This window comes from Natator depressus, chromosome 16, assembly GCF_965152275.1.
Source record: "Natator depressus isolate rNatDep1 chromosome 16, rNatDep2.hap1, whole genome shotgun sequence".
In the NCBI taxonomy this organism is placed as follows: Eukaryota; Metazoa; Chordata; order Testudines; family Cheloniidae; genus Natator; species Natator depressus.
In genome coordinates, this window is record NC_134249.1 from 20,511,675 (window position 1) to 20,525,286 (window position 13,612).

At 48.8% G+C, this 13,612-nt stretch overlaps 1 protein-coding gene across 2 annotated transcripts in view; it reads right to left on the minus strand.

Annotated features, from left to right (window-relative positions):
• GPSM1 (G protein signaling modulator 1) overlaps nt 1-13,612 on the minus strand; it is a 167,762-nt gene that overhangs the window by 128,265 nt on the left and 25,885 nt on the right. The window contains exon 1 of one of the 2 annotated variants that reach the window (XM_074973779.1): nt 13,299-13,550. The exons of the other annotated variant lie outside the window; for it this stretch is intronic. Coding sequence (XP_074829880.1) covers nt 13,299-13,357 — 59 coding nt within the window. The 5' untranslated portion in view covers nt 13,358-13,550. Of the gene's footprint in view, nt 1-13,298; nt 13,551-13,612 lie in introns of those variants that run through there. 2 annotated transcript variants of the gene reach the window in all.

Here is a 13,612-nt window from a genome sequence, read left to right on the forward strand (position 1 = left end):
AGGGAAGTGGCTTTGAATTCTGCAAGCTGGGCTGGCTGCTCAAAGGCCAGCAGAGCTCGGCAGGCATGAAGTGGGGAAGGAGGATTGCTTAGGCAGCAACCTGGAGTAAAGTTTACTCTAAAACTATCACAGCATCAAGAGGTGAACAGATCCTAAGACAGTCCTGCCTCCCGAGACTGAGCTGGTGGCTCACTTGTCAGGGCTGAACACATTGCCGAGTCACCTGAACTGTGTAAAGCAAAACAACTCAATGTTTAAAAAACCCATGATTTTCATTCTCTCCTCAAGAGGTCTAGGACTGGTCAGGATTGAGATCTACTGGCCATGTGAGGTGCAGGGCTGGAATAGCAGGGGGGGCTTAAGGTCAGCCTGAGATTCACAGACAAATCTCTGGGTGAGCCCAGATTGACTTAGCCAGGATTGTGGCAGGGACGCGTTAAGGTGTATGGTTAGAATAGAGAGTAGGGGGACAACATGAGATGTTGTAGATTAGAATAAAGGTCCATTGGCTGTGTGAGATCCCAAAGTAGACATGGCAGAAATGTTGCAGGTCAGACTGACGTGCACCTGCCGAGCTGTCAGCAAGGAACATCAGGGAGTGATGTGTGGAAGGGTTTGAAGTGCAGAGGTTAGGTGCAGGGACCAGAACAAGCAGGGGTTGCGCCAGGACATAAGAACAGCCATCCTGGGTCAAACCAATGGTCCATCTAGCCCAGTATCCTATCTTTCAACAGTGACCGGTGCCAGGTGCTTCAAAGGGAATGAACAGGGCAATTTATCGAGTGATCCATTCCCTGTCGTCCACTCCCAGCTTCTGGCAGTCAGAGGTTTAGGGACACCCAGAGCATAGGTTGTGTCCCTGACCACGTTGGCTAATAACCTTATTGACAGACCTATTCTCCAGAAACTTATCGCATTTTTTTTTAGCCGTTATACTTCTGGCCTTCACAACATCCCTGGGCAATGAGTTCCACAGGTTGGCATTGCATAGTGTAAAGTACTTCCTTGTGGTCGTTTTAAACCTGCTGCCTCTTAATGCCATTGGGTGACCCCTGGTTCCTGTGTTATGTGAAGGAGTTAAAAATTCCTGATTCACTTCCTCCACACCAGTCACACTTCTGTCATATCCCCCCTCAGTCGTCTCTTTTTTAAGCTGAGCAGACCCAGTGTTTTAAATCTCACCTCATATGGAAGCTGTTTCATACCCCTAATGGCGTTTGTTGCCCTTCTCTGTACATCTTCCAATTCTAACATCTCTCTTTTGAGATGGGGTGACCAGAACTGCATGCAGTGTTGCAGAATGAGGTATTGGTACAGCAGCATGCCGGAGGCCCAGACTTGAAGCAGCAGAGGTTCCTGCAGGCCTGGACTAACATACAGCAGCAGAGCTGCTGGGGGATGGAGTTGGGGAGGCCAGGACAAAGGCTGGAATAGCTAGACGGATGGTGCGGGGAAGGATGGAGAACATCCGCAGAGCCATATGGGGAAAGTTTGCACAGCATCTGCCCCCAATTGTTTGGCTCAAGACATGGATATTAGCCTCTCATCCTCACCAGCCTTTCATACCCCCTTAAAATAAATATATAATAAAGTGAAATTCTCCACGGATTGTGCTACAGCAGCAGTTTATAAACACCTCTGACTTTGGTGCTGGCTGGCACACTGCTTGTAGAGGACGACTGACAACATTTTTAATGCTGCAGAGGCTGGGAGATGTCTCTTGGCTTTAGAATACCGAGTCTAATCAGCCCAGCTCGCCTGCTTCCTGTTCATTTATCCTACCAAGACCCTCACCCACCAACCCAGATGGAATTAGGCATCATTAATTCTCTTGAAATGTGGTTTGCTGGGCAATATCCCTGATCCCTAATACTTTAATGTGCTGCCACGGACAATCCTATTTCATAGAGGGGCAGCTGCATTGTATTATGCATGTAATATGCCCTAATTCAAACTCAGCCTAGGCATTAAGGAACTACATTTGCAACCAATAAACCCCACCTTCTCATCACCACCACACTCTGCTTTTGCAAACTGACTGCTCACTAGCACAGGCTCAAAATGGTCTACAGGGGCCTGCAGGCCCCCAGGGCTCCCTACCCCAAAAGAAATGTCCTGCTCTGTAATATGAGGAGCGGGAGTGAGTAAGGATGGTCAGGTTTCAGGGGAGACACAGTTGGCAGGGACACCACGGGGTCAGGAACGCAAGCCAGGAACTGCTACCCCACGCTCGAGACTCAACATGCTTCATAAACATCTCTTTTCTACAACTCTGCCTGCCTCGTCACTTATTGCTAATGAATCAGAGCCCACGCAGAGCTTCTCCTTCCCAGGCATGAGAAAGAGCCAAATCTTCGGTGATGTCCATTAGGAGCCTCCTTTGCCAACCTAACCTGAGACGTGTTCAGGTACCACAGGGATGGGCACCAGTGCAGACCCTAAACCAGAGACAAGTCCCAGTCGGCAGGGACCCAGGAACCGACTGGCTTTGGAGCCACAGATTCACCTGGGAGGGCCCCAGTGCTGGAGGGGAGCAGGACCAGGAGATACAAGCAGTGAGGATCTGGGTGGAAGCCGGGGGCCTAGCCCCAGCTGCCCTTCACCCGCACCATGAAGCATCATCTAAGACTCCTTACAATGCTACGCTAAGCAGCTCCAGAAGGCAAGAGGGCCGTGCTCGTGGCAGGCCCAACTGTGAGGCAGCTGGGCCCACTAAAGAATCTCTGACATCGCTTCATGCCAAGGGCAGAGAAGACCCTCCTGACGCACCCTCAATGCCCTGGCAGTGCCAAGTGGAAACAGCTCAAGTCCCAGCTATACAGCCCACTCTCCTAGCGTTTTCCTGGTCTCAGAGGCCTTGTGTGTCCAGGCTAACACCCCCTTGAGCCAAACTCCCTGCAAAGTGCTGAAACATTCAGGTAAGTGGCTCCTTTTCATTTCCGGTTCTCAGCTAGGCCTGGCAATGCGCCAAGGATGGCTCTCCTCTCTGTACCCCATCCAGGGCCAGAAGCACTAACAGAATGAGCCTGCTCTCCCCAACAGGGAACAGATTCTGCAGAGGGAAGAGGTAAAGAGAGAAAAGAATCCAACCTCTGTGGCCACTTATCCAAGCTGAATTCTGTGCCTGTTGAAGCTGACCTCTCTGGCCAGCCCTTACCTGCCCAGGAGCTCCGGAAGAAAATTGGAATTTGTATACACAATCCCTAATTCTGGCCAAAGATCAGCAGGGAACTGAACACTTACAGCAGAGGTGGCCAACCTGAGCCTGAGAAGGAGACAGAATTTATCAATGTACATTGCCAAAGACCCACAGTAGTACATCAGCAGCCCCCCCATCAGCTCCCCCCACCACTGCTCCCAGTGCCTCCCACCCACCAGCAGCCCCGCTGATCAGCACCTCCCCCTCCCTCCCTGCACCTCCCGATCAGCTGTTTCGTGGCGTGCAGGAGGCTCTGGGAGGAAGGGGGAGACGGAGGGCACAGCAGGCTCAGGGGAGGGTGCGGGAAGGGGTGGAGTGGGGGCAGGGCCTGTGGCAGAGCCAGGGGTTGAGCAGTGAGGACCCCCTGGCACATTGGGGCTGGAGCTACAGATGCCAACTTTCCAGAGTTTGTGCCTATACAAGGAGCCGCATATTAACTTCCAGAGCCACATGTGGCTCTGGAGCCACAGGTTGGCCACCCCGACTTACAGCATTGAAGTTTCCATATAAATCACAGCTGGAGAGATCACACTTTAATGCACAGATGAGTGATGTTCTTTTGAATCCAGGCAGGATCTTCCATCCTGCTGAGCTCCTTTAAAGGCTAACGTCATTCCATTAGCTACAGTCCATAAAGAGCTTTTCCCAGCTGTACAGCACATTGTACCAGTTTTCACTCTGAGGGGACAGAAGCTGGTTCTCCAGCCTTATGCCAACATATCCGATCTTTAACCTTCCTGCAGCCAAGTGGGGTTTTGCTCCTGTCGGAGAAGCAGGCCAAGGAAAGGCAACCCCCAGTGTTTTTTTATTTTAAAGTGCTGGCATAAATCCAAATACTGGAATATTTTCATTGCTACTATACCAAGGATAAGAATTCAAATTAAACTGGCACAGGCCATTTCTATCCATTTACCCAGGTATTTATAATGCACCCATCACTGCAGTAGGCTCTGCTATTTGTCATGTAGCATCCTCATTCTTAAGCTTCACGTGGAGGTGTGGGGGTGGGGGCTAATGTTCGTAAAGGAATTTTCAGATGTTTTTTCTTCAGCAAATCAATTTCCCAGCCCTGATAATGGCTTTTCATCCTGTGGCTGTAATAGACGCATGCTATCTAATTCCCTTTCTAAAATAAAATTAAACCAACCCCTAATTGGTTACATCACCCAGGACAACTGCAGAAATTAATTCCATACAGCAAAAGTACCAAGGGCAGATGGAGTGCATGAATATTGCTAAAGAGAATACCAGTTAGCACCAAGGCTCTAACCAGCACCCGTCTGCTAGGACAGTGGTTCTCAAACTTATTTGACCCACGCCCCCCTTCGCTGTGCCTGTAGCAATTTACACCCCTGCCTCGCCACACAAGTACATGTACCAGTAAAAAAATAACAAAAACCAACATGCAACTCTCACTAAATATTAAAAACAGTAAGGCACTGTTTCAAACACCGCCAACGATCCATTGTAATAAAGGGCACAAGCAAAACTGTAACTGGGGTCAATGCTTACAGTTAGATGTGCAGACCGCATCGTAGCAAACGGCTTAACGTACAGGTACCAACGACTTTGTATAATGCTATTCGAGCTTAACAAAAATCCATCAAAATGCACAGCACCATCCAGAGTCCAATGCACAGCGTCATCTGAGGACCCAATATGTCTGGAGGAATCGGGGTGCTAGGTATTCATTGATGTGAGTAAAATGTGCACGGTTCCCTTCCCCCCCCTTAAGCTCAGAATAAATTCTGCCCTCCCCGAGTTTGAAACCTCTGCACTGGGAGATTGGGTACCTACACAGCATGGTCTTCACCTGAAGGTAATGTCTTTTGGGTATTGCTGATCCCGGCTGGATTTGAACCAGCAATCTAGAGGTAAAAGGCTCCTCCTCGCTACCCAGACAGCCCAGACTTTTTAAAACAAACATTTCCTGCGACGGCAGCATTCCCACTGTCCAGCCAAACCATTTTCCCAGCACCCAAGTCAGTCCCAACTTGGCTGCCAATGATCTCCTCACCTGGGGACCCATCAGTACCCGACTTCTCCTTTGCTGACTATGAGCATGGTTCTTCAGGCCCCTTCCCAGGAGGGGAGGCAGAAAGGAGCTACGATGAGGTGGGCGGCACAGCGGTGAACCTCCTGGCAAAAGACCTTCGCGTAGCAGGTGATGGAACTCAAGGCCATCCCGTGCAAGGCATGACCGAGCCATGCTGTGCAGCAGAGGAAGGGCTCAGACGAACGCCGTCATTTCCAAGCCCAGGTCTCCCTGTCCAGTAAGGCTCAGGGATGGCCAATTAAAGAATCAACATTCAGCTCTCTGTGAACTGACTTTAGGGGGACGCTCCCAACCCTCAAAGGCAATTAAGCTTATTTGACTTAGAATCAGAGAACTGTAAGAGACCTTGAGAGGTCATCTAGTCCAGTCCCCTGCACTCATGACAGGACTAAGTATTATCTAGAGCATCCCTGACAGGTGTTTGTCCAACCTGCTTTTAAAAATCCCCAAGGATGGAGATTCCACCACCTCCCTAGGCAATTTACACCAGTGCTTAACCATCCTGACAGTTAGGAAGTTTTTCCTAATGTCCAACCTAAACCACCCTTGCTGCAATTTAAGCCCACTGCTTCTTGTCCTATCCTCAGAGGTTAAGAACAACAATTTTTCTCCCTCCTCCTTGTAACCACCATTTATGTACTTGAAAACTGTTCTCATGTCCCCTCTCAGTCTTCTCTTCTCCAGACTAAATAAACCCAGTTTTTTTTTCAATCTTCCCTCATAGGTCATGTTTTCTAGAAATTTAATCATTTTTGTTGCTCTTCTCTGGACTTCTCCAACTTGTCCACATCTTTCCTGAAATGTGGCACTCAGAACTGGACACAATGCTCCACTTCAGGCCTAATCAGCGTGGAGTAGAGTGGAAGAATTACTTCTCGTGTCTTGCTTACAAAAGTCCTGCTAATACATCCCAGAATTATGTGTGTGTTTGTTTTGCAACAGTGTTACACTGTTGACTCATATTTAGCTTGTGATCCACTATGACCCCCAGATCCCTTTCTGCAGAACTCCTTCCAAGGCAGTCATTTCCCATATCGTATGTGTGCAACTGATTGTTCCTTCCTAAATGGAGTACTTTGCATTTGTCCTTATTGAATTTCATCCTATTTACTTCAGACCATTTCTCTAGTTTGTCCAGATCATTTTGAATTTTAATCCCATCTTCCAAAGCACTTGCAACCCCTCCCAGCTTGGTATCGTCCACAAACTTTGTAAGTGTACTCTGTATGCCATTATCTAAATCACTGATGAAGATACTGAACAGAACCGGACCCAGAACCGATCCCTGTGGGACCCCACACATTATGCCCTTCCAACATGACTGTGAACCACTGATAACTACTCTCTGGGAACGATTTTCCAACCAGTTATGCACCCACCTTATAGTAGCTCCATCTAGGCTGTTTATGAGAAGGTCATGCGAGACAGTATCAAAAGCCTTACTAAAGTCAAGCTATACCACGTCTACTGCTTCCCCCCCAGCCACAAGGCTTGTTACCCTGCAAAGAAAGCTATCAGGTTGGTTTGACTTGAGTTGATAGAAAATTGCATAACTCCTAAGCCTGCCACCCCACTCGAAAGTGCTATTTCTGTTCCATCCGTTTGTTGTATCTGCTCTACAATATGAAATATTTTAGGACAAAAAAAATGCAAGGATTGCTATTGCTTGCGGGAACATGACATAACAAGCACAATGTCTGGCACAAGCTGTGTTAGTTAACTGCCAGTCAGCTAAACTGGCACAGGGAATACTCATAGAGCATCTTGATTGGAAGACTAATACAAAGTGTTCAGATGACCTATACACACACGTGTGTCTCTGTGTTTAGGGCAGTGCATTTATTATTTGTATTACAGTAGCAACTGGACGCCAAAGCTAAGCACAGAACCCCATGGTGCGACGGGCTGTACACATACAGAGTAAGAGGTGTCTCCAGCCCCAACAAACTGACACTCTAAATAGACAGAAGAGACAAAGGCTGAGAGAAATCACCCCCCTTTTAAATAGGGTGACATGAGAAATACAGTGACTTGCCCAAGATTACCCAGGGAGTCTGTAGCAAAGCCAGGAAATGAACCTACATCTCCTGAGTTCCAGTTCAGTGCCTTAGCCACAAAACCATCCAGATGCTCGCAGAATGCCTGCTGCTGTGGGATGACCCACGTTACTCACGAATGTTAAAACTACAAACAAGTTCTGCAAGCTGAACAGATGTCAACAAAACCATTACTCCACACCAAGTAATCCTGCGTTTTGCCTAGACCCCCTATGACGCAGCACAGACATTTTAGAAATGTGTGTGCGCGTGATTTTTCAGACCCTTTTTCCTGCCAAGGCAGGCTGCCTTCGTGCCATGAGTCCAACCACACCGGCCGTAGGTGGGGGCAGAAAAACTATAGCTAATATAATTTAGAGACTTCTAAAAATGATCTAAAATGGCTTTTCCAAACGTAATAATATAGCAGTTTGGAGGTCTGATATATCGGGGCTAAAAACAAAGGCCTTATGTCACAAAACAAGGGCATTTTCGGCTTTCCAATGGCAAGTCTCATGGCCCACAGCATACCAGACCTTAGACCTGCCAGAGATCTAGGACTGAATGTCCTTCAGCCTGTGATGCATGATGGGAGAGATTTTGGCAGTAGAAATACACATTTGGGGAGAAGGAGGAAACACTGGTGGGAAGGAGAGTAGCTGTTTGGAATTGCAGAAGTCGTCCCAGGAGAGGTGAGGTGAACAGAGTACAGGGGAGACAGTCAACTGTGCAAAATAAATCTCATTTGCGGTCTGAATCATTGTGGTGCAGTCACTTAACCTTGCAGCGAGTGCCTGCCACTCCGCATGTATAACTAGCTGCACCAATTCCACCTATTTGCCTGTCCTACCAAATAAGGTGCCTGCCTACTTGCAGTATACCAATCAGCATCCACCCTGGGAACTTGTGCAGGGCCAACCCCTTGGGACCCGCATCAAAATGCATTATGCAACAGGAGAGTTTTTCCTTCCCAATGTTACCATTTAGTGCTTTAAACACTTAGGTTTGGTACAGTGAGTCCAGCCATTTAGTCTACATGTGCAATTTCAAAGGATGCATTTCACCTGAACTCCTTTCCAGTGAGATGGAACAATCCAGTCATGTTTGTTTATCTCTGGTATTTTCTTGAAAAAGCTTCAGTGACGTTTCTCCTACCACTAACAATCAGAAACCTCTCATAGATGGCTCAGAGGATTTACAGTGAGATATAACGAAGCTTTTCATCGCTAGGTTGCCTATTCAGTTCCAGTCTGGGTTGATGCAGGTTGGTGGATTTCAGTCCACTTCCTAGCTGTCCACGTAACAAAAGCCACCTGCTAATTTTCATCTTGGTGAATAATTGCAGCTGAAAAGCCAGTGACTGAACAGGCCAGGGAAAGGAGATGACCATTCTGCAATCTTATCAAACAGGTTAAAGTATTTTCTTTTGCTCCCAATTATACTTCACTTTCACTACACAAAACACACCACCACACTTTCACAATAATATACAGCCATTTATCTGAATGCTTTGGAGATTTGCTTCTCCGAGTGCTGAGTGTCCAAAAAAAAAAAATCTGAATATTTCATGGAGTATTGCGATTTCTGGGAGCTACTGAAAAAAATGCAGCAATATGGATATAGGCTCTTCCCAAGGGAATATCCCCCAGCTGATGAACATACTGTTATATAGTTCTTCCACCCAACCTGGTCTTTTATTCAAAAAGAACAAAACCTCTGAACTTTTCAGGGCACTCAGCGGGCTGGTTTGGGATCTGAATCCTAGACCATATCTTCTCCGCAGTTTTGGGGCCAGAGTAGCACAAAAGGGGGCAATTTAGGAGTTGGTGCAAATGTGTTGGACGTCCTCCTGTCTGACACACCAGGGACTGACCCTGGGACCTCCAGAACTATACAGACTTATATCCTCTATGGATTGAGCCCAGAGGGGAAACTAACACCCACTCACCAGATGGCTATACAAGCACCCCATTTCCCTTAAAAAGCACAGCTCCAGGACTCTGGCAGTCCCATGCAAGGTGTGTGTGTTGGGGGATTGTGCCCTGGTGCCCTTCCCTAGCATGGGAGAGTGGCTAGGATCTGGTGTAAAGCACTTCAGAGTGGAACCGTTCCAAGCAGAGATGTACTTTTCTAAAACAGGGATGAATAGAATGGCCCTGGCCTCGCTCCCCCACACCCCTCTCCCATTTCAGACTCCAGCTTGCTCAGATTTATGGAGCAAGCAGCCAGCCCACACCATCTATCATTACCATGACTAGCAGTACAAAGGTGAGTGATTACACAAGGTCTCTTCAAAAGGGCAGCGCTGCACAGAAAAGGCAATCTGTATCAACACTCCTGCAGGGCCACCCTGCCACGTTTGCTCAGGTCAGACTCTGGCTGGCTGCAGTAGAAATGTATCCAAGTAAGGAGCACAGCCTCTAATCAAGCTTCATGCCACCTCTGAGGTATGGTTCATTAGTCTCATTTACCAATGGGGAAACTGAGGCATGGAGGAACGGTGACTTGCACAAGGGTCACAGAGTGAGTCCATGTCAGCACAGGGAGGAGAGCTCAGGTTCTCCGTGCTATGCTTGGGGCCCTCAGATCACAGGCCTTCCCCCCAATGGATTAGTAAATCCAGAACACTAGCTCCCTTTCCCCTGCTCTGTTAAAACACTTTCCAAACACACTTCATATTGCCCGATTGTGCCGGTGCTGAGCTACCTCAGCTCCTACTGGCTTTGGCAAAATGCAGGCCATGAGTCTATCATAATAGGGCGCCTTCATTAAGAGGAAGAAGCAGGATGCTTTGAGGGCCCCTGATATACCTATTGCCCGCCCCGCACACACATAGGTCAGGTAAACGCTGGATTGACACTAATGAGCTGGATGCTGTTCATGCCATGCTCAGGGCAAATCAGGAACATTTCTAAATGCTTTGGAGTCTGTATGAGTCTTTTCAAACAGGCAGCACTGCGGAGGGTGATCTTTTATCCAAGCCTTCGTGCCAGCTTTGTTCGTTTCTGATCTGAGTGCACTGTTAGCTAATGTCCTCTCCATGCCGGATTGGTAATGTGCCCGTGATGTGAATTCAATGCTGCTGCTTTCCCAAGAACATGCCGACCTCTCTCACACACAGCCTCATCAATCTGCAGAATGGCCTGTTAAAGCAGAAGGCCTTTAAGTTTTGGGGTTTCAGAGGACACCCCCCCCTCCCCCCCCAAGGAGGAATCTGATCCACAGTATCCACCACAAATCACGATCCAGGATCCCTGGTCACTTTCAGTCCTTGTATGAGCTCTTACATAGTGCTTAAGGTCACAGTCCCAGCCACACCCAATGAGCTTGGAGCACAAAAGGCACGGCCACATTCCACCAGCATCTGAGACTCCCCTGGAAGCCCATGGGAGTTTTGGGTGCACAAAGCATGTAGGTCAGGCGCAGAAGGATGGTCTCGAGGCTGCAGCGTGGCATATTCTCCCAGCAGGGGGAGGGGTACGACATTCAGTCACAGCTGTCACGGTTTGTGGGAATTTCATAGTCCTCGTAGTCTGAGTTCAAGCAACCCCAAAAACGCAGAGCTACACTCAGCTGAAGTGTCCAAATTTCATTTGCTGGGGATTTTAGCAGCTTACCTCTTTCCTGAGAGCTGTCTAGATGAATCCACGTGTAAGAGGTGGGGCATCTACCCACCTCTCCTATCCCTCCCTGAATTAGCAGTTGTGCAGCAACCATGCAGGGGTGGGCATGTATTAAAGAGTCGCAAAACGCCCACTTGGATTTCCTTCACAAAAATGATTAAAGTTTATTTAAACTAAAAGGTTTGCAAGAAGTAAGAGAGATTGACTCTAACCTGCTTAGAAGGTAGTATACATTACCACAACCCCAGCCTAAAACAGGGGTAGGCTAAACTATTTGTTACAACAGTGCATTCTCTTTTGGCTGTTACCAGCAGCTGGTGGTCAACAGGGGGAAGAAAAAAAAACAACCTAAACAGGCACCTAGGGCTCTCTTCAACCCATATTCAATAGAATCAGACAAATAACCCTTTCATTGCTAGGTTGAATTATTGTGTAAAGCATGTATCAAAGAGGAGCCAATGGAAAAAACACCATATTGTGTATGGTTAGAGGGAATTTTTTTTTAAATTCCAGATATTGCACAGACTGTGTCGCATTGCTGGAGAGAATCTGAAATGCAGATAATATTGATAGCAACACAGAAATATCTTAAGGTCATGAACTTTCTCCACACTAGACTTCTTTGATTTGGTTCAAGTAACAGGCAGGACCAGAGCTGGGAAAACACAGCTGTTTCAGTTTGCATGGGGTTCATGAGAACATTCTCTACTTTTACATGTGTGGCATCCATTTTTCGCTTTGAGACTGGGGTTTGGGCAAATCTGCCTCTGCTCTGAATGTGTAATGTAATCAATAGTCCCATCCATGCATGACTGCTTGGTCCAGGCAAAATCTTAGCATGATGCTAAGTTGCTCCTACAGCAACTAACTAATTGTGCTAGAGAACCAAGGAGAACTACAGGGTCTGTGTGGCCAGCAGCTTCAGTAAAGAATCCCCTGTATGTTAATTACAGCCATGTCATAGCTTTTCTCTACCATGAGGGGCACAGTATTCTCTCTCCTGCTCTTATCTTTACACTTTCTGTGCCCCCATGAGAGTAACAGCCTCTCACTTCCCACACACCAGCACTTCCTCTCCTCTTACAAAACACTCCGGAAAACCCATTTCTAACCAACCCTCCTCCACTTATTTTTGCACCCAGAATCCTCAGTGCACGTTATGAATTGCAGTCCTCCTGTGTACCCTTTGCCACCTGAAACAGACCGTAAGCTACTCAGAGCAGGGCCCTACTTTGCTACATGTTTGCAAAAGCAGCACTGGTGTATACAGAATCAAGCATCAGACCATCTTTTCACATGATTCCCCTCCCAGATGCACTGGTAACCCACACTGTGGGCCTCTGTCCCTCCCTAGTCAAGAGGATAAGAATCCACTACAGCTGCTGACTAATGGAGCTGCTCCTTCAGCTCCAGGGGGTAGAGGCTACAGCTGGTGAGAACATTTTCAACTAAATGAATTTTTGTCAGGCAGCTGAAACATATTGGTTTCAACAGTGTTTTCAAGAGGGACTCTCTAGCTCTGAGGCTAGGGGTCTGGCCTGGGAGAGTGAAATTCAAATACCCATTTTGCCCCAGTCTCAGCAGAGCTGGACATCCCAGATCAGGCTGAATCAGACACAGCAGGGGCTTGTTCCATAGTAAGGAATTAAACCTCTAAAGTTAACGTGTAAGGGAACCGCCATCCTCCGGTCAGCTCCAGTAGGGGGAACCTCCTGCTTTTAGCACTAAAGGTCTCTGGTTCAACCCCCCCTGATGCCCATGTGGGCATCAACTGCGTGTGTGTACGTGTGTACACACACCCTTCTGAACTGGGGCGAGATAAACCAGTGCCAGGGAGGAGATGCTTCCCCCCTAAGCCCGTCTGCGCCAGAGCCGGGAAGATCAATAGCGGCGTTTGTTAAAAGCCGGCTCCGTTTTCGACGAGGAGGGTTTACACCAAGGGACGCAAGCAAAAGACACGACCCCAGGGGGCCTTTCCAGCCGGAGCCAGGCGGCGCTGCGCCCCCGGAACCCCGCACGGAAGAGAAACCCGGTGCAAACCGGCTCACTGCAGTCCCGTGTGCACCCAGCCGACCCTGGGGTTTCGCTTCGGCACAGAGTCGCGGGCTGGGCTGCAGAGACCCCCCCCGCCCCCGCCCGCTGCAAGCCGAGGGTGAGCGTCGACCACCGGAGCCGGCCCCTCGCTCCAGCCCAGGCGCTCACAGCTGCAAGGGACGGAGCAGCGATGAACTTTTCCGCTGGCCCCGCGTGCGGGCGATTGCAGCGAGCACTTGAACGCGGCAACAGGAGGAGCTGGGAGACCGCCCCGGGGGCGAGCCACGGCCCCCGCCGGGGGGTGGGCAGGGGGGGCACCGTCAACAGCTGCCAGCAAAGCCCTCTCTTACCTGGAGTAGAGTCTCTTGGTGGCCGAGTTCTGGATCTCATCGTGGGGGAGAAAAGCCATGAAAAAGGCAGCTCCAGCCTGAAAGCCTTCCCTCCCCCTCCTCCCCGAGGAGGCTTTGTGGAGCAGGAGTAGCCGGAACACAAACACACACAGCGAGGGAGATCCACTTTGCACCTCCAGCTGCAGCTCGGCGCCGTAACCGTTAGCAGGGTGGCAGCGAGGAAGTGATGCAGAGTAACAATAACTAGCAGGCAGGCCCCTCCCCGGCCGGGTGATGTCAGACAGAGCTCACAAGTCAAGGGGCTTAAAGGGACT